At 37.7% G+C, this 20,430-nt stretch overlaps 1 protein-coding gene across 11 annotated transcripts in view; it reads right to left on the minus strand.

Annotated features, from left to right (window-relative positions):
• Positions 1 to 5,505: 5,505 nt before the first annotated feature.
• GABRG3 (gamma-aminobutyric acid type A receptor subunit gamma3) overlaps positions 5,506 to 20,430 on the minus strand; it is a 681,490-nt gene continuing 666,565 nt past the window's right edge. For 8 of the 11 annotated variants that reach the window (XM_081551391.1, XM_081551395.1, XM_081551396.1 and 5 more), the window contains 4 exons: positions 15,397 to 15,549; positions 10,863 to 11,059; positions 10,509 to 10,568; positions 5,506 to 6,077 (listed from right to left, as the gene is read on the minus strand). In XM_081551391.1, coding sequence (XP_081407517.1) covers positions 5,796 to 6,077; positions 10,509 to 10,568; positions 10,863 to 11,059; positions 15,397 to 15,549 — 692 coding nt within the window. In that variant the 3' untranslated portion in view covers positions 5,506 to 5,795. Of the gene's footprint in view, positions 6,078 to 10,508; positions 10,569 to 10,862; positions 11,060 to 15,396; positions 15,550 to 20,169; positions 20,190 to 20,430 lie in introns of all 11 variants that reach the window. The other 3 variants (XM_081551401.1, XM_081551402.1, XM_081551392.1) reach the window with 2 other exon arrangements.

Genomic DNA, 20,430 nt, shown 5'->3' on the forward strand with positions numbered 1-20,430 from the left:
AAGAATACTGGAGTGGGTTGCCATTTCCTTCTCCAGAGGATCTTCCCAACCCCGGGGTCAAACTCATATCTCTTGCATTGGCTGGCGGGTTCCTTACTACAAGCACCACCTCAGAAGCCCAGAACTAGTGTGGAACCTGGAGAAGGATACATAGATGATGATGATGATGATGATGATGATGATGATGATGATGGTGGTGGTGGTGGTGGTGGAGGTGGTGGTGATGATGATGGTTATGATAATAGTGATGATGATGATGATAATGATGATGATGATGGTGGTGGTGGTGGAGGTAGTGGTGATGATGATGATAATGAGAATGCAGCATAATTTATTTCTTCTAAAATCCTACCATATTCAGCTGCCAACTTAAAAATTTGGTCAGCAAGTTAAGTGAGCTTTCTGTCCACATTTGTCGTCTAATTACATTGAACATCACTTCAGAATGAAGGTTTTCTTTTTTCTTTAAATGTTCTGTCGCTTCCAGGGTCACCCTGCCCTAACCAGCGCGTGAACTCAGTGAACCAGGCAGGTGAGCTGACCGGGGGCTGCATTGACTGGAACTGCCACAGCTTGTTAGGGGGAGGAGGTGTTCTAATCTCAACAAAGTGACTGAAGTGCTGCTCTGTGTACTGAGTGGCTTTCACCTGTCAGTGGACAAAGCTGATACCCCAAATTCTTCCTTTTGTAAACAAATAGCCAATGAAAACAAAATCTGCTGTAATAAACAAGAACCAAATCAAAGCGCTCATCATTTGCTCCTGAAAATCAGTCAGGCATTGAGTTCTTCTGCTTTTTAATGGAAAATGGGAGCTTTAATACTTTTTGTGGAAAAGTGGTTATTGGGGAAAAAAAAAGAATCTCAAATAGCTAGAAAAGAAGAAAATATAACAGCCACCTTCTCAGTCTGGGGGATTTCATTATTGGCAATCAATCTTCACTGTACTTTCCAGCCTACACAGTTTAAACTGTCCTGCAGTTAGAGAAGACCATCCTTCCCTGCAGAAACCACTATCATCCTCACATTGTAGAACAGTCCACTGGGCTGAGAAAATGTTATGTTGTGCTTATAAATGCCTCCCCCCACCAAAAGTGGTAGAGGTAGGTGATGATCTGAATAATTCAAGCAAAACAATTTTACATTTCCCTCTCATTACCTGAATGGTGCATTCAAATATGCACTTTATGTGTGTGAGTATACACATGCATTGTGTGCATACTCCTGTGTTTTATCTACCTAATTGTTTTCTAGCTCAGGTTCCTGTATAATACGATTTTAAAAACTGGCTTAGTTAACTCAAAACATTGAAGACTTGTTAGTAAATGTACTACTTTCTTAGGACTAATATAAACTGGTCTAAACTTTGGTTTTTATGTGAGCAGAGTAATGAGATTCAAGATATTTCATTGACAACATTAAAAACCAAAGCATCATTTAACTAGAGGACATTTTGGGGAAAAAAGTAGGAAACATTCTCTTTTGATCTAAATAGAACTAGACTAGGAATTGCTAAGTTTTAATCAGAAGAATTTGTAAAAGAAGGAGTGGGAATGTCTAATGGCTACTCTTCAAAGATTACCAGATATTTTATTTTAAAAGCCAAAGTTTTATTTTTCCGTAGATATGGCTGGCTAAGTTGTTTACTTATTATCTCAACTCTTATCTCTGTCTTTTATGGTGTTCTAGCCCCATAATGATAGAAATCTGTTTTTACAGTAAAAGGTAAGTTAACAAAGAATTTGAGAAGGGGTCATTTAGCCTGAACTTTTAGTTTTGGTTCTTTGGATATGATTATACAATGTGGTGATACTGTTAAGTTGAGTGAATCTGAAGGTTTTCTACAGGCAAATTTGAGGGAAAAAATGTACAGATTACACACTACCTCAGTTTTGGGAAATTTGAAGGGGACTTCAACAGAAAATTTTGAGTTTCACATTACAATGTGTCTACCATCTGATTCTTTCTTATTTACAGACATCTTTCTGAATATTTTTAAATGTGATGGTGTTCTGAAGTCTAACAGTAAATATTTCAGTGTGCATTTACATAAGATTATGCTTACCTCAAGTCATTCACATTTTGTCTTTTTACAGAAAGTGAAGATGAAATTTCATATGTATATAAATTTCAGAACACGTCAGACTTCAAGATCATGGAGAGAATTAAAAATGTTTGTATTTTGAGAGCACTGATTTGGTATAGCAAGTATAATGGCATGGAGACTAGTTAGAGTCCTTCAAGTCTTCAAAGGAAATCACAGAAAGTTTTCAGTTATTGGCAGCCAAGATAAAAGTGATAAAAATGAGGTTTGTATTTGTTTTGAGTTGTAGCCCTTTTAATAAAGAATGCCCTGTTGTGGAAAGTATCCGCCAATGCAAAATAGGGTTGTTAATTACCACTCTTCCTTCCAGAGTGTGATATTTTGCAGAGGAACAAAAAAAATCTGTCTATACATTTTTACTATAGTAAGCTGTGATCAGGTAAAAAGACTTGGTGTGAAGCTTCTAAGTGAACACTCACATCCTATCACAAGCACTAATGTCGCTGAATTTTAGATTGGCTCTGATTTCTCATATGTTGCCTGAAAATGCTTTGTCATAAAAGAAAGGCATTTCTTCAATTAAAGAGTCCACAAAAATTGAGTTTTAACTGATTTGATAATATGATTAAGGATAAAACTGTTGGGCACGTGAAGAAATCTTGTCTTCACCATTCACAAATGATAAGTAAAATCTGGCATGAGATATATATGATCACAGAAAATGAAAAATCTGCAAGATAGATGTAATTTAAGATTTCTGTGTTACTTTAAGGCATATGCTGGGTAGATTAGGGACAGTATTGACTGGGTCCAGAGTACGTTATAGCTATATTGTCCTTGATTATGTATATGACAGTCTCTGTTCTGGCCTGTGATATTCAGACTTTGCAGAAACTGAAACTTTCTAAGATGCATTTTGCTCTAATTCCACCGGTGTGAAATTTCTTTTTTCTCCATCCAGCCTAGATGCAGCTTAATAGAGACAGTCACAGTTGTAAGTATGAGCTATGGTGGTCAGAAATTAGAAATTTTTGTCAAAATGCGGAACAGTCATCTCCTTAATTGAGTGTTTCTAAAAGTGAGGAACACAGTAGCACTTTTGGAATGCAGGTCACTCAACTCCCTACAGCTGCCATCTAGCCACCAAATATCATCCCCCATTCTGCATGCAAAGCAATCTGGGTGGAGCTGTAAGGATGTAGTATCTGTGAACAGTCTTGCACAATGCTCACCATGCATAGCCTGCTAACCAAGCATACTGGTGAAAGAGAGTCCTTCAGTTAAAGAGTGACACCTTCCCCTCTCACCATCCCAGTGCCCCTCCTCTTCCTTCTCCCATGAAGTAAACTCATACCTACTTAAAAGCACGCCCCTGAGCTCTGCACCTGTGGGAGGTACCTGCCACTTTCCTTTATCGTAGACTGGAATAGTTTATCTGGAGAGCTGGGATCAATAAGGAGAACTTAAATGGGCAAGCTGCAGAGAAGCAGGCAGGGAACGCTTTTGTTCTTTTTAGTAAGATCCCATAGTGGATAGATGTGCAGAAATCCAGTTTCGGCTCTGTGATCTGTTAAATTCTCTCGAGATGAATGTTCTCTTTCATGGAAAAGGAACCGTAAACGAATGTGGTTAGATCAGCAGAATGACTGATACTGGGAGGAAGAGATTGGTTGGATTCAGACAACACAGATGATCCTATACTTATAATTTCATAAGAGTTGCCAGTGATGCTCAATTATTGAATGGCCTTGAAACAAGAGGCCTCAGTAAAAAAATTTAAAGGTAAAGTTGGACTTAATATATGTGATAAAAATGCTTTTAGGCTATTTTCCTTCCAGGAATTTCACTGGAAAATTCAGCCCCTTCCAGAACTCTTTAAAAAAAGGAATAATGAATTGAAATTTTCCTATTGCTATAAAGTTGAGAATTGTGTTTGAAGAACTTGGGATGCTCTCCCTGGGTGTTTAGTTCCTCTGGTGGGATGTGGTCAGGCACCTCCAGAACCCCTCCCTGTTGTTGAGTGAGTGGGAGGTTGATGCATGAGAGATAGGATGAGACTGCTAGTAGGCACAAGTCTCCAATAGTGCAGAAATTTCATTTGGGCCAATAGATTCAACCTGTTTCTCTACAAATACTTACTGTTTCTTATGTTTTAAGTTGGATTTTCAAAATAAAAACCAATTGGTTTGTGGCCTATGTAGTAACTATCAAATCCAAAGGCAGGGAGGGAGTTGACAGGAAGTAACTCAATGTCTCACATTATATAGACTTTTCCTTGAAAACTGGGTGATAAAGATCAATATATTTGCATTCACTTGATGTTCATAAAAATAGACTCATCTAATTTCGACTCTTCTGGTCTCTTCCACTCCCATGTCTTCTGTATCTGGTCTACATTCATTAAATTGTATAAATTAGCACTTTTATATACTTTTCCTGCATAATGTTTTACCTTTTTTCTGAATAATAATAGCATGTACAATACATAATAAAAGTAAAATTATATGGTTTCCAATAAAACAAATTCAATTTTCTATGTGATAAAGATGAGAAGCGGAGTTAGTACCAAAATTTTAATAATGGCAAAGCATCTGTTAAACTAATGGTAAGACTTTTTTTTCCCTATCTGTGGTGGAAAGCTTCTGAAGATTCTTGTGAAGTACATACTGGCATCCAGTTATAACAAAGAACTAACATCAATAAGCAAGTTTGCTTTGTGTTATAAAAATATCAAAAGAGTAATAATTTTAAGGTTTCTTTTCCTTTAGAATCTTGCTACCTACCCTTATTCCAAAATATAAAATAATTTTTTCATCAAAATATATCACTGATGATAGCCATGACCCATTGTTTTGCATCTAAAATTGATGACTTGAAAGTTAATATTCACTAAGAAAAATTTGTACAAATTTTATCTACAATTCTTTCACACTCTGGAAAACAATTTCAAAACCAAATCTTGTGAATGCTATATACCTTTGTTGCAAGGTAAAGATAATCATTGAACCTATAATAGAGTATACTCTGGGGTTGCCTCCTGGTCTAGTAAAACACAATTCTTAGGATAAAATGTTGAATTTATGATGTTCAGAGATAGTAAACATCTTTGACTTCAGCAACATGAGAATTCTGAAAATCAGACTGTTTCCTCAACTGAAAACTTGTGGATGAAACAGACATAACCTTTCCAAACTCAGGGTGAGGTTATTAGATAAAAGAGAGCAAAGAGGCCATGGAGACAGGAAACCGGGTGGTAACTCACTGCAGTTCACACTTGAACTCAGACTGCCAGTGGCTGAGGTCAGCGTGAGCCTCAGTCAGCAGCGACTCTGCGCAAATGGGCGCCAGCGCTGCGAGAGCCCAAGTGAAAATACAGGAAATAGTGGAGTCTGAGAGAGGTTCTCAGATATTCGCTTGGACGTTTCACAGATTTCTTCACAAAGGAAAATTGGGAGCTGCTTCCAATATCCAAAACACATTTATAAATATCACCAAGCTACAGATTCAGTAAAAGATTAGCAAGAAGATCACTTTAAAACTCAGTTAACTTGTGTGTGCACACGCATGTATCTGTGGGTTTGAAATATGTAATAGAAATATTTGGCACATAGTCCTACACTGCTCAAAAGTGATGTATTTCAGATAAACTGAGCAGTGTCTTTCCTTGCTATTCCAGTTAGTCACTACTGGTCTGGGGACGGTGAAAGTTTAGAGGGGAATCTAACACTCTTCACTTATCACCTGGAAGAAGAGTTAGAGATAGAGGTATCCCACCCAATAAACCAAGTTGAAGAGCAGGAATGATGTAGGGAAAAAGACCCGTGAGTATGAGTCCAGCTCCAAGATGTCTAAGTGAATATGTCCTTTTCTCCAAGATCCTGATTTGCATTCTTCATAGCAGCAGAAGAAGCTCTGACAGTCTTTGCCATCCAAACACTCATAGACACAGGTATCTTCTAATTCTTGCCAGTACATGGAATTGTTTAGAGTAACTGTTACGGGTGGTGGTGGCCTCATGTCAAGGAGAGAATAGTTCTGCAGACAACAAGAACAACACAAAAATCATCATGAAATGCATCAAGAACAGCTCGAGATGAATCAAGCAGTAAGTATCTTATGCCTGTCCACAAATAATGATGACAATGCTATGCTCCATGCCTGCTCCCCCATCCCTGCTATGGAGAGTTCATTCTTTGCAAATCTAATGAAACAACAAAAAACTAGAGTTCAGTTTTTGAAACTTGTGTTTCTCAGATTACTGATAAGGGAGACTCAGCATTTTTTCAAATGTGTGCTAGACATTTCAAGTCCCTGTTCTGCCGACTTCTCTGCTGATTTGGAGTATATATGCCCAGACATTATATACAATACTTCAAATGTTAAAAATACTTATATCAACTTGTGGAGAAATAAATTTCTTTTCTTTCTAATTAGCAAGTAGTAAAACAGCTATGGTATATAGGAATAATAAGAGAGAATCTTCTTGTTCCATGTAATTCAGGTTAAAAAAAATGAGCTTTCAGTGTGTGAGTACTAGACATTGCTTGTCATCTCTAGACAGTCAAAAATTGTATACAATTGGAATGTTTTGTTTTCTACTTCACAAGCTCTCTTCCTGATGTGGAGAATTCAATATGGAGCAGATAAGGAGAGAGGATGACTTATAGTCACTCATAAACGAGAGGAATCATTCTTAGCCTGAGTAATGGCTTCAAATAGACTTGTCAATTCTTCAGGCATTTGAAGAACTCTCCCATACACCTAGAACTGTGTACTAAATAGAAGTTTTTAGAGAGAATCAGTTCAGTTCAGTTCAGTTCAGTTTAGTCACTCAATCACTCAGTCACATCCGACTCTTGCAACCTCATGGACTGCAGCACGCCAGGCTTCCCTGTCCATCTAGAGAGGAAAATTTTCTAAGTTTGACTGCATAATGTATGAAAACTAAAAACCATAGTTGTCTTTCTGCTCTAATTTTATTTATGCTGCAGGAACTGAGGATCTGAGGTGTCAAAGGAAACTGTGTGTCAATGGAGGCTGAAATCAAGGGAGAGGGAGGCACACAAGCCCTTTGCTTAATGCTGGGAGAGAGGCTTTTCAGAATTCATCATGAATACTATATATATATATATATATATATATATATATATAATTCATCATGAATACTATATATATATATATATATATACATATATAATCAAAACCCATAATTATAAGGAAATATGGCACCTTTTTCCTTCTACTTCCAGATATTACATTGAGTGGATATTTTTCTAGCTGTGTGGAGTCAAGTCAGAGAGAAGCAAGCAGAAGTGTAGAGCCTTCAGTGTCACTACTGATAGCCTTTGGGGCATCCTTTTCATTGGGAAATGTCTGTGTGAGGACTAACCTAAATCAAGATGCTCTGGGCCGATAGCCAGTCAGGGGGCCATGGTGCAGCTGTCTACTTTCTTCTACAGTTCTACACAATGGGAAGAAATAAAAACCTTGGCGTCCCTCAGGTTCTAGTGTAGGTACATGTTCTCCAGGTTAATGGTTCTTAAACCTGAGTGGGCGTAAATTTCACCTGGAAGTTTGCTGAGAAAAGCAAATTCCTGACTCGACTCCGGTGCATTTGAGGAATTTGTTTCTTTTTGATAATCTCCAATTAGAAAAAGCTGCACTTATTAAGTAATAATTGTACATGTGTTTTGACCGTGTTCAGCCTGATTTTCATGCTTTTATTTCTTCAACCTTTTGTACCTGTGTAGTGTCACGCAAAGATGTCCAGCCATTACAAGCAGGCAGGGCCAACACAAGGAGCTGACTCAAAATGGGCCTCAGAAGTCTCTGGAGGGATGGAGACAGCTCACTAGAGATTCAAAGGATGCCCAACGAGGTAACAGGCTAAAAAGTGTACGATTTCTGGGACAAGAGAAAACTATATACTTCACTTCTTCATTTAGAGAACTCAAATCCCATGATCATGGAAACAAATAATAAGAGATCTCTAGTTATATCTTTACAGCTCACTGTTGCAAAATGACATATTACAATATCGAAATAAGACTTATAATGTTAAGAACTGTAAATAGCCATATGTTAAATTGTTTAAGTACTTCTTTAAATGCAGTTCTCCCATTTGTCAAGATAATTTCAAACTATGCCCCAAATACAGATTTTAATTAATGAATCTCGAGGGTCGTCTTCAGCCCAGCTGATTCCTGCCTGACTCACTCCTGTTTTACTTCTTTGTATAATGCAGTTTCTTGACTTCCTCAGAACCACTGAGCTTCCTGGGCAGCAAGTACTACTGCATACTCAGAGTGGACTAGCCTTGCATTTTATGGGTTAGCTAACTGAGGCACAGAACTGTTTGGACAACTTGCCCCAAAGCAACATATGACCCTCAGGGAGCCAGCTCCTGCCCCTGGTTACTGAGAGGCTGTTCATCTCTGCTTTTCCTTTTTGGGGAGAGTGGCCCCTGAACTAACCGAATGCTGTAGATATTTCAGAATAGAACTGAAGACATTATCATCCAACAGTAGAAAAACCCCAGTTTTTTTGTCTTCTGAACTCCTGTTGAAGGCTCTCTGATTATGTCTTGCCAGCTGGCCTGGAGCCCTTTCTGTGAATTGTTTTTGTATGTACTTTCTTTAGGGTCATTACATTTTCCAGCTTAAAAATTTCTTCTAGTTTTGTGGCTATTTTTTTCTCTATGTTAAAAGATTCTTTATTACTTTTATTTCATTTCTATACCAAAGATGTCAATATTTCTTCCTCCACTCTTAGCCCCCTGGCTGTGTGTGATAATGTATTTTCTGGGCCTCAGACTATTTGTTCTGACTTGTCTCTGTTATTTAGCATCCCCTACTTCCACCCCTTCCTATTACCTTTTAGTCTCTTGCTATTTGGCAGCATTTGCTGGCAAAATCTATGTTCACTGTGGCTTCCCACAGCTAGAAAAATGGCTTCAATTCTGTCAGAACTATAACGATACATACTTGCAGAGTATAGATAATTATACGATCTCCTGATGAAATTGACTGAAATGAACTGAACGTAAGATGCTGATTAGCAGCTAGAAAACCACCTATCGTGTACGGGTGGGCATAAAACATTCAGTGCAATTTATGACTTGTTATGTACAAAGGAATAAAAATAATTAAAATAAAAGTTGTTATATGGTAAAAGTGGTAGCTCACAATAAATGATTTAAAGACATGTTTTTCAATTTTTCAATAGGGTCTTACATTAAGCTGTATACTAAAAATTCAGGTAACACTAACAATTAAATACAACAATTTTTTAAATTGTGAAGGTTCAGTCAATACTTATAGGACTTTACTTTTCCACATCTCAGTGTCCTTGTCAGCAGAGTGGGTTTTTGTGAAGATAGAATGAGTTGATAAATGAAAGTACTTAGAATATGTTGTCAAACAGAGTTAGCACTCAAAAGAAAGTCAGGGAGAGCTACGTCATTCTGAAGATAGGAAAGGACTTCCAAGCAGGACACAAGAGGCAGATACCACAAAAGGAAATGTTGATAGATTTGACAACAGGAGATTGAAGACACTGCATGTGGAAAAAAGTACAAGAAATTGCAGTGACAGCATTGCTAATGAAATCTGAAATAAAAACTACGCAAAAAAACAGATTAATATCCCTAATATATTCTATATGTGATTATATAAATTTTACATTGTATAAAATACAATAAATATAACTGGCAGATTGCTACTTTAAAAAACTAAAGGGATAAAAATGTTATCAAAAGTATACAAAAATTTTTATAAAAATTAATGGACAGAAAAAGCAATTCACAGGAATATGTGAAAATCAAAAATAAACAAGTAAGAAATATATTAAACTTTATCAATAATCAAAGCAATGCCAATAGGAATAGTTTGTAGGAGTTGTTTGTATATTCAACTATCTAACTAAATGCAGGGAGAGTGACCCACACTGGGCAGTGAGTGATTCACACTGCTAGCAAAACTGCTGGAATACGATTTGGAAAAAAACATGCAATTCTTTGGCCCAGGCATTCTGCTTCTAGGAATTAATACTAAGAAAATAGTCACAAGTATGTACAAAACTGTAGTGATAAAAATATGTTTAAAAGTGAAAAGTTGTGGATTAGCCCAGTGTCCAGCCAAGATTGTCTGTGTGTGCATAAATCATGAACATATGATGCAATCATTAAAATGATCCTACACATTAATATTTTGACCAAGAAATGTATTCAGAATATAATTTTGAGTTACAGAAATATGTATGCTATACGTTAATCCCTGAGTAGAAATGATTTTTTTCCTTTTATTTTCCAAATTTTCTAAGTTGAACATTCCTTTGTAAATTCATGTTTTAGGGAGTACATGCATTACTCTTTGGTCTTCAATAGATGCATATGTAAACAATAATATTTTTCAATTGTAGTTTACACAGATTTCTCAGAAAAATTTAGACTTGCAGTGCTATACGTACAGAGGGGGCTTGTAGGCTTATCCTTTCATGAATCCATCTTGAGGAATCTGCATGTAGTAACTACAAGGAAAGCAGAAAAAGCAATTGAAAAGTGCCATGGAATCTGTATAACAGAGCACTCTGGTAAAGAATAACCTTTAAGGTGTGATTACATCAGTCCATGCCACTGGTAGGTGAAGCTGAAGAGTGCTTCACAGTCACATTCATATCTTCTGAATACCTATCTTGTTTTTTAAAAGTCTTATTAAATTAACTATTTATATCATGTTGTGTAAAATCCTTATGAGTAAGAAGGGTTTACCTCAAAATATTCTTCTACTACCTTCTGAGAAAATCTTTGCTACTGGAACTCACCGATGTTTTTTTCTTGGTGGTAGTTGGTTTTCTACAGCTTGAATAGTAGTTGAGGGTAGCATACTCCATCAGAGCAGCAAAGACAAATAAGAAGCACACAGTCACGAACAGGTCCATGGCGGTCACGTAGGAGACACGGGGTAAGGACTTCCTGGCTATGGTGCTGAGCGTGGTCATGGTCAGCACTGTGGTGATGCCTGCACAGGGGACACACAGCAAGTTGTAAAAGAAGCCAAAGAGAATCCCTCCATTCCACACAGTGCTTTATTTTTATGTGAATCCTCCTTCTTGACATTGCGTGAATGTAATAATACTTTTAATTGTACTGTATATATAATATGATAAGCAACATTTCCATAATATATTTTATTATAGTCTTCACAATAACATTAAAAGATATGAATTAAGTTGATATCATTCCACTTATTCAGTAATTTTTGTACTGTTTGACATTTTGTCTTTTAAATATATTTTTAATGAAAGTGAGGTTTGCAGTCCCCTATACTTTGTTCCTCATCTCACACTTTTCTCTGCCCAGGTAAACTATTTCCTGTCTTATATCTCCTTCTCTATGCAATTTGTAAACTCACTTTTTTTGAAGACTCAGCTGAAATACCACTTCTTCTGAGGCAAATCACTTTATAGTACTCCAGGCAGAGCTAATAATACACACATGTTCAGTATTCCTATACATTCTATGTGCCTCATTTTTTGTATTATCACAGAGAATTGCATATGTCTCTGTGGTCTGTCTCCCTGAATAGAATGTGAGATCTCTGAAAGCAAAACTGTATCTTGCTCACCCTTTCTTGCCCATTACATAGCACCATGTCTAGCATTCTAACCATTTCAATAAATGCTTTTTATGAGTGCATTGATTCATTGGTTAATTAGTTAACTAATCACAGTATTAATCTGACTTTATTTCATATATGTTGGCCAACACTAAAGATTTAATCAAAGACTGTGGAGCAAATTTAAGAGATATATATGTGATAGAAAGATCAGGTAGACATGACAGATGAATGCACATTAGTTCCCATCTTTGCAGTAGCATCACAGCTCCTGTTTAGTGTCTCCCTGGTCTGTCAATCAGCAAGAAATTGAAGAACAAGTCAAATAGAACAGCATGAACAGCTTGGTCAGGTGCACAGGACATTGAACTAGAAGTCAAAGCCTTCAGCGCTGCTCTGGGCCTTCTCACCATTTGGTCGTATAAAGCCACTCACCCTCTTTCAATCAGTTTCTTTAATCAGTACAGTGAAAACAGAATGTCAGGCTCTCATTGCAGGTGGGAAAGTTGTGATACTTTTTGTAGAAATGCACTGTAAATTTGAAAAGCATACACTGATGGCGGGTAAATTTTTATGAAAAATACAGATTTTGTAATAAATGTTCAATTTAACGTTTTCAAAAATGTGGTGACCATGTTATGTCTAAAGAATTTGTAGGTAGGGCTTCCCTGGTGGCTCAGATGGTAAAGTGTCTGCCTGTAATGTGGGAGATCTGGGTTTGATCCCTGGGTCGGGAAGATCTCCTGGAGAAGGAAATGGCAGCCCACTCCAGTATTCTTGCCTGGAAAATCCCATGAACAGAGGACACTGGTAGTCTACCGTCCATGGGGTCGCAAAGAACGGGACACGACTGAGCGACTTCACTTTCACTTTCACTTTCAATAAATTTGTGTATTTTTACTAAATTTCTTCAAAAATTTTTAAACCTGATTCTTTTTCTCTTTTCATTTTGGAGTACCAGTTGAAGTTGTGTTATACATCTCTATATTGTCCCACAGATCACTGAGGCTCTGTTAATTCTTTAAAATCATTTTTTATTCATATCTTATTCTAATTAGATAAATTTTACATGATGGTCAATTGTACATGATCTCTCCCACCTGCCCCTCCCCCAGCATCTTCAATCTGCTCTTAAACTCACTTAGTGATTATTTTCAATTTGACTATTATACACTTTATTCTAGAACTTCATTTTTAAGAAATTCATTTGTTGGTATTATCCATCTGGTCATTCACTAACATTGTATTTTCTTTTTAATTCTTGAACACTGTTATAATAGCTGCTTTAAAGCCCATATCTGCTGATTCAACACCAGAGTTGCATTTTAATGTTGACTTTTTTCTTGATCATGGATCACAATTACCTGCTTTTTAGAAAGTCTAGTAATTTTTTTTACTGTATATACAATATTGTAGATGATACATGATGGACTATGTCATTTTTTAAAAAGAATGTTGAATTCTTTCTTATAATAAACAGTTGATTTACTGGTGGTTTTGCTTGATCTTGTCATGGCATGATTTGTTTCATTTAAAGGAAGTCTAGAGTATTCCTTTATTAAACAGAGCCCTTCAGGTGTCTCAACTAAATATATTAGTGTTGAGATTTCTCCACTCTTCTGGTCAGCAAATCTATTACCTGCAAGCATGGTATATTTCTAGTATCTCTGTCCTCTTAATGCCATGATGGCTACTCTTTGATAGGACTTGCATAGTTTCAAGTTGTGCAGACATATTACTCTGTTTTGAAGCTGGTCTTTAAAGTCATACTCACTATGACATTTGAATTTGTCACTGTGAGGTCATAACCTCAAGAATAGTTACTAAATTTATGTTATACCTTTGTCAGCTGATTTAGCATGTACTTTCTATAAGAATGCAAAACCAATATTGGGCAGAGGGTCAGTTCAGTTCAGTTCACTCTTTACAGCCCCATGGACTGTAGCATGCCAGGCCTCCCTGTCCATCACCAATTTCCAGAGCTTTCTCAAACTCATGCCCATTGAGTTGGTGATGCCATCCAATCATCTCATCCTCTGTTGTCCCCTTCTCCTCCTGCTTTCAATCTTTTCCAGCATCATGGTACTTCCCAATGAGTCAGCTCTCCACATCAGGTGGCCAAAGAAGGAGCTTCAGTTTCAGCATCAGTCCTTCCAATGAATATTCAGGACTGATTTCCTTTAGGATTGACTGGTTTGATCTCCTTGCATTCCATGGGACTCTCAAGAGTCTTCTCCAACACCACAGTTCAAAAGAATCAATTTTTCAGCACTCAACTTTCTTTATGGCCCAACTCTTACATCCATACATGATTTCTGGGAAAACCATAGCTTTGACTAGAAGGACTTTTGTTGGCAAAGTAATGTTTCTGCTTTTTAATATGCTGTCTCAGTTGGTCATAGCTTTTCTTCCAAGGAGCAAGTGCCTTTTAATTTCATGGCTGCAGTCACCATCTGCAGTGATTTTGGAGCCCAAGAAAAGAAAGGCTGTCACTGTTTCCACTGTTTTCCCATTTATTTGCAATGAAATGATGGGACCCAATGCCATGATCTTCTTTTTTTTGAATGTTGCATTTTAAGCCAGCTTTTTCACTCTCCTCTTTCACTTTCATCAAGAGGCTCTTTAGTTCCTCTTTGCTTTCTGCCATAAGGGTAGTGTCATCTGCATATCTGAGGTTATTGATGTTTCTCCCGGCAATCTTGATTCCAGCTTGTGCTTCATCCAGCCTGGCATTTCGCATGATGTACTCTGTGTAGAATTTAAATAAGCAGGGTGACAATATACAGCCTTAACACACTCTTTTCCCAATTTGCAATCAGTCCTTTGTTCCATGTCGGGTTCTAACTGTTGCTTCTTGACCTACATACAGGTTTGTCAGGAGGCAGGTAAGTTGGTCTGGTATTTCCATCTCTTGAAGAATTTTCCACAGGACAGAAGATATTAAAGGCTAATATACCTTGTTCAGAAAGTACTGCGCTGTTAAACAAACATGAATTAAAAAACCTACAGAAGTGGTACAATGTAATATACAAGATTTTGCAGTTTTTTATATTGAGGTAGCTTGATTTCCAAAAGAAATTGTGGGAGTGCTGTTGGAAAGAACTATATATCATACATTATTAACAAATCAAAATATAGAAAGTTAGGCAAAATTCCTACCATAAAGAAAAACTGATATAAAACATGCACTACAATTCTAAAACCAGTGAAATTTAATGTTTTATTAAGAGAATTTTGGGTACCAGAGAAAAATTTATGAAAAGACTTTGAGCTTTAATGTGTAAATTATAGCTGAAAAGAATAATAATCTTCTTGTTTGCTGGTAAATTTGCTCTAGACAAGCAGTACTTCTTTTACTGAAAGATTGTTTTACTGATTATTTCCATACACTGTTCTATCTCTATACACTGTTCTATTTCCATTCACTGACCTAAGGAGACTTTTGAGTGTGGCAGGTTTCAGAACATGACTACATTTTTAATGACATCATCCGTTGAGCACAGTACAGTATGATGCAATTTATTTTGAACACCTAACCTCAACTTAAGTGGTACACATAGAATTCTATTGTCAGGAAGAAAAAATCTAATTCATCTACTTAAAAATAAATAAAATAATCAAGCAGCCCTCAAATTAGATCAGTTACATTTGAACCGAGTCTTTTTCATTGAAAGTATTTTTATGAATATACTTCTACATTAAAATTACGCAAAATGGTAGGAGACTTTTTTGAAACTCACCTAATGCTGTTCTTGCTGGTGTAGCGTCTTTTTTGATCCAGAATGATACCCAGGATAAAACCACAGTCAGTATACAAGGAATATATGTTTGAATAGTGAAGTATCCCATTCTTCTACTCAATTCAAAGTATATAGTCATGACAACGTAATCACCTGTAATGAAGTATTGCCAAAATTAACACAACTTTCTTGTGTTAAAATAATTCAAGGAAATAATTTATAACTTATTTTGTTAAATGAATGACTTAATAAAAGTATTCAAGTACAGCATTTATCAAATTGGGGAAAGAGTCAAAATTCTGGTGCTCTGAAACTTAATTTTTATTATATCCATGGCTGTGTGAAGTATTTTACTGTAAAAGACACAAAAAGATACATATTACTTGATATGTGTGATAGATATGCACATTTATTCTATGCCATTATTCTACACCATTTATTCAGGCCATTACTCAATGAGCTATTATCACTTCTGTCCAGCTGTATGTTACATGTTTAAAACCAAGGATAACAAAAGACTCATCCCTCAAGTAACTCCATTCTCAGCTTGCTTTTTCAATAGTAACAGACCTATAGATAAACTTTTATATCTAAAAGTATCTGTAACAAATTCATATATTCATTTTTGTAGTATGAATTTAAGCTTATCAATCACTTACTATAATGTTTTACTTAATATTTTTATATTTATCTTACCCTTTCATGATTAGTCAGAAAACAAACAGAAGAAATCATTTTATGGATACTACTTCCTCCTTACTAAAGCAAAGCCACACATAAAAGAGTTGGGATTAATAGAGATGTTACTGGAAATTTCATAAGATTCCACGAGGGACTGGGAGACTGTGCATGCCTAATATATTGTTTATTTTATTCCAAAGTCGCCTCTACCTATGTCTTTTCTAGGTGCTCTTCTGCAGAAGTTGTGTCTCTCTCCTTCCTCCCATTTGACCTCCATCTTTCAACCTGCTGGATTCAACCTTCTGGCACCTGAAATTCACGATGACCAGAAATGAGCTATTACCTCTATCATACCAATACCTTCTCTTAATTTAGGTCCTCCTTTCATTTATTCAAGGTGGGAACCCAGACAACCATTTCTGATTCATTTTCCCTTCTTCAACTTCTATATTTGCCCCGATTCCTCTTCCTACCTAGACCATGTACTAATTACCAAAGCTCCTGGCTTGTCTCATAACAACCTTTAGTACTCTGGATCATTCCGTGTCCTGTCACCAAAAGGATCTTTCCAGAACACAGCATCTTGCTACTCCTGTACAACTGTCAAAACTTTATAATGGAGAGAATAAGATGTTGGAGGAGTCGGTGGACATGGAGTGCATCTCTCTCCGTGGATACATCAGGAATACACCTTCAGACACAGAAGTACTTACAGAACACCAGCTGACAGTGGGCAGTAGCACCTGACCAGTGGAAAAGAATATATAGAACCACAGAAAACTCAGTAGAATGAAGGAAGCAGAGAGAAAAAGAGTTAGTAGGACTGGACCTGCCCCTGGCAGGTGGGGTAACTGAAGCAGGGGTTTGCTCTTCACACTGGGGCAACTGTTTGGGACATAGGAGAAAACAGTTGAGGCTTAGAGTGAAGCAACTGATCTGTGGCAATCTAAATGCAATGAGAATCACACAGACAATCCTTGCCACAGCCAAACATACCCCAGTCAGGGACGTGGGTGCCTTAGAAGGCACAGCAGCTGGGAGCTGGAGTATAGGGATTGTGGAGGAATCCAAGGTGAGGTCTGCTGTTGATGGCAGGGAGATGGCCCGAGGGGACATGCAGGAGGAGATTGTGGTAGGAAATGCCTGTGAAGGAAAGCCAGGCAGCTTTGGAGGCAAGGTGATATTGCTGAGTCATGCGTAGGGGTGGAACCATCACTTCAGCCTCTGTCTCTCATAGGCCAGCACCAGCAGCTGAACAACAGAGAGTCTGGACCTTCAAGCACCTGACAGTGCTGAGCAACAGAGAAGGACCCAAGTCAGCGGAGCCCTCTGAATGCCTGAATGGATAGGGCAATGGAGAAGGACTAGCCGAAGATCACCAGCTACCAGAGGCTAGAAAAAAACTCTGATAGGGCCATAGCTCCTGTGGTTGCAGCAGTCTGTGTCCTTGCACACTTGGTGCCGCCGCCACCTTCCTGCTCCGTCCTCACTGGGGCAGAGCTGCCACAGACAAGAAAAAGCCCTAATAACACCATATCTCCTGTGACAATAGACATCAGTGCTCCTGCATAGCCGGCATTGCCAGGGTCCCTGTGATCCAAGCAACCGCACCACCTCCATGCATGATCCCTCCTGGGAAAGAACAGCCAGAAGCTAGAAAGGGCCCTGCATCTGTGCACACTGGGTCACTTTGGTCGTGTCCAACTCTTTAAGACCTCGTGGACTGTGTCCTGCAGGCTTTTCTGCCCAGGAGACTCTCCCGGCAGGAATACCAGAGTGGGTTGCCATACCCTTCTAGAGCACGATATTTCCTGCTGCCCTAGCTGCCAGCTCGCTTGAGAACCTGGTGCTGACAGGGCCCCTGTGACCTAAGCGGCTGTGCCACCTCCAGAGCTGGCCCTCACTGGGGCAGAACCAAGTCCTCCAGGGCAGCCTCATGAGCAAACCCTTCTGGATGACCCACATGCAGAGGTAGAGATAAAACTACAGTTGAAATCAGGGGCAGTGTGGCTAAGGAAGAAGACCCCAAACCTTCCCATCTGCTGTACAAACTAGATTAAATCCACACAATCCACTAGGCAGACTCTGTGTCTATGGAATATGTAAAAGGACAATGAGAGTTCTCACAAAAGAAAACACACTAGTTCTGACAGCTGTGGACATTGAAGGCAAGAACACACAGGAATAGGACCAGATTAGAGTCTGAGAGGACACCACAGCAGGTCCAGAGACCAGACCAGTGTTGAAGGGCATCCTAGGGAGGTGAGATGGACTGTGACTCCCAGTGAGAGAAAGGATGCTGACACCAGAGACTCAAGAAAAACATTTCTTATATTTTGACTTGTTCTGTAGTTGCTTCTGGATTTTTTTTCTTTTTTTCCCCTCCCCTCCTTTTCACTCTGTTTCTGTAGTTGATGGTTTTTATTAGTACTATTAAATCTATTTAAACTTTAGAGAATTTTTTTAAATCACACTTTTTATTTCTGTTATATAATTCTGCCTCTGCATTGGCCTTTTGCAGTTCTGTGGGGTTTTCCTTTTTTTACTTTTTCTTCTCTTGTTTTAAAAATTTTTTAAATTTATTGTTATTTTTTTCCCTGGATTTATTCCTTTGTTTACTTTTCTTACTGTTCTTTTCCCAGTGTAATTAATCTTTACTGTATACAAATCTTCTTTATCTACTTCTGCTTAACTTTGCTTTTTATTCTTTGTTTCTTTTTCTCACCATATTTGTCAGTTTCTTTCTCTTTTGTTGCTTTATTCCCCAGTTGGCACCCTCCTTTAGTTATGTTTTCCAGTTTGTACTTTAGTTAGTTTTATTCTTAATTGGTGGATATCATTTTTTGTTTCCTTTCTTTGCAAGGTCAACCTATTATACTTTATTTATTTATCTTTTTTGGACTGTTTTGGTTTTGCTTATGGGTATATATATATATGTGTGTATATTCCATTATTTTAGTTATTATTTACCTGATTTTGTAATTGCCATATATCTGGGATGCACCTTTTGTTTTTCACTTTTGTGCATTTGTTTTAATACCATTTAATGCCATAGCACATCACCTGTGGAATCTCTGTTCCCGGCCAGAGCCCAGGCCCTGAGCCCAGGCCCTGAGTGGGTGCGCTGACTCCAAGTCCCTAGATTGCCAGAAAACTCCTAACCCTAGGGACTGTCAAATAGTGAGAACACCCACAAAGGCAATCACTTGTGTGCAAGACCCAGCACCACTCAACTGCCAGTAACACTCTGTGCAGGATGCCTCATTCAAACAACAAACAAGAAAAAAATACAAACCCAATCATCAACAGACAGGATTACCACCTCTCCCAGCCATGCCCATCAGAGGGAAAAAACAACTCACCTTCTCCTAGAGAAACACAAGCACAAGTCACAGCCTGCCTGAAACTTACAAAAACCACTGGACCAACCTGATGAGGGCAGAAACCAAAAGGAAGAAAGAGTTCAACATCAAAGCCTGGGAAAAGGAAACCTCAAACACCGTAAGTTAAAAATAAATAAATAATTAAAAGGTAGAGAAATAATGTTCAAATGAAGGAACAATCTAGAAACATGTAAGTCCAAATAAATAAAGAGGAAATAGGCAGACTACCGGAAAAAGAATTCAGAATAATGATAGTAAAGATGATCCAAAACCTCAAAAAATAAAATGGAGGAAATGCAAGTATCAATTAACAAAGACCTATTAAAATAAAAGAATAAACATACAGAGACAAATGACACAATTACTGAAATTAAAAATACTCTTGAAGGAATCACTAGCAGAATACCTGAGGCAGAAGAATGGAAAAGTGAGCTGGATGATAGAATGGTGGAAATAACTGCTGAAGAGCAGAATAAAGAAAAAAGAATGAAACGAACTGAGGATAGTCTCAGAGACTTTCGGGACAATATTAAATGCACCAACATTCAAATTATAGGGGTCCCAGTAGAAGAAGAGAAAAAGAAAAGGTATGAGAAAATTTTTGAAGACATTATAGTTGAAAATTTCCCCAAATTGGGAAAGGAAATAGTCAATCAAGTCCAAGGAGCATAAGGTATTCCATACAGGATAAACCAAAGGAGAAACACACCAAGACACATACTAATCAAACTAACAAAGATTAAACACAAAGAAAGAATACTAAAGCAGCAATGGAAAAACAACAAGTAACATACACGGGAAACCCCATACATTTAACAGCTGATCGGTTGGCAGAAACTCTTCAGGCCAGAAGGAAATGTCAGGAAGGACACTACATAATGATCAAGGGATCAATCCAAGAGGAAGACATAGCAATAGATATTGTAAATATCTATGCATCCAACATAGAATCACCTCAATATATAAGACA

This window comes from Giraffa tippelskirchi, chromosome 12, assembly GCF_054371585.1.
Source record: "Giraffa tippelskirchi isolate mGirTip1 chromosome 12, T2T-mGirTip1v1.2.pri, whole genome shotgun sequence".
In the NCBI taxonomy this organism is placed as follows: domain Eukaryota; kingdom Metazoa; phylum Chordata; class Mammalia; order Artiodactyla; family Giraffidae; genus Giraffa; species Giraffa tippelskirchi.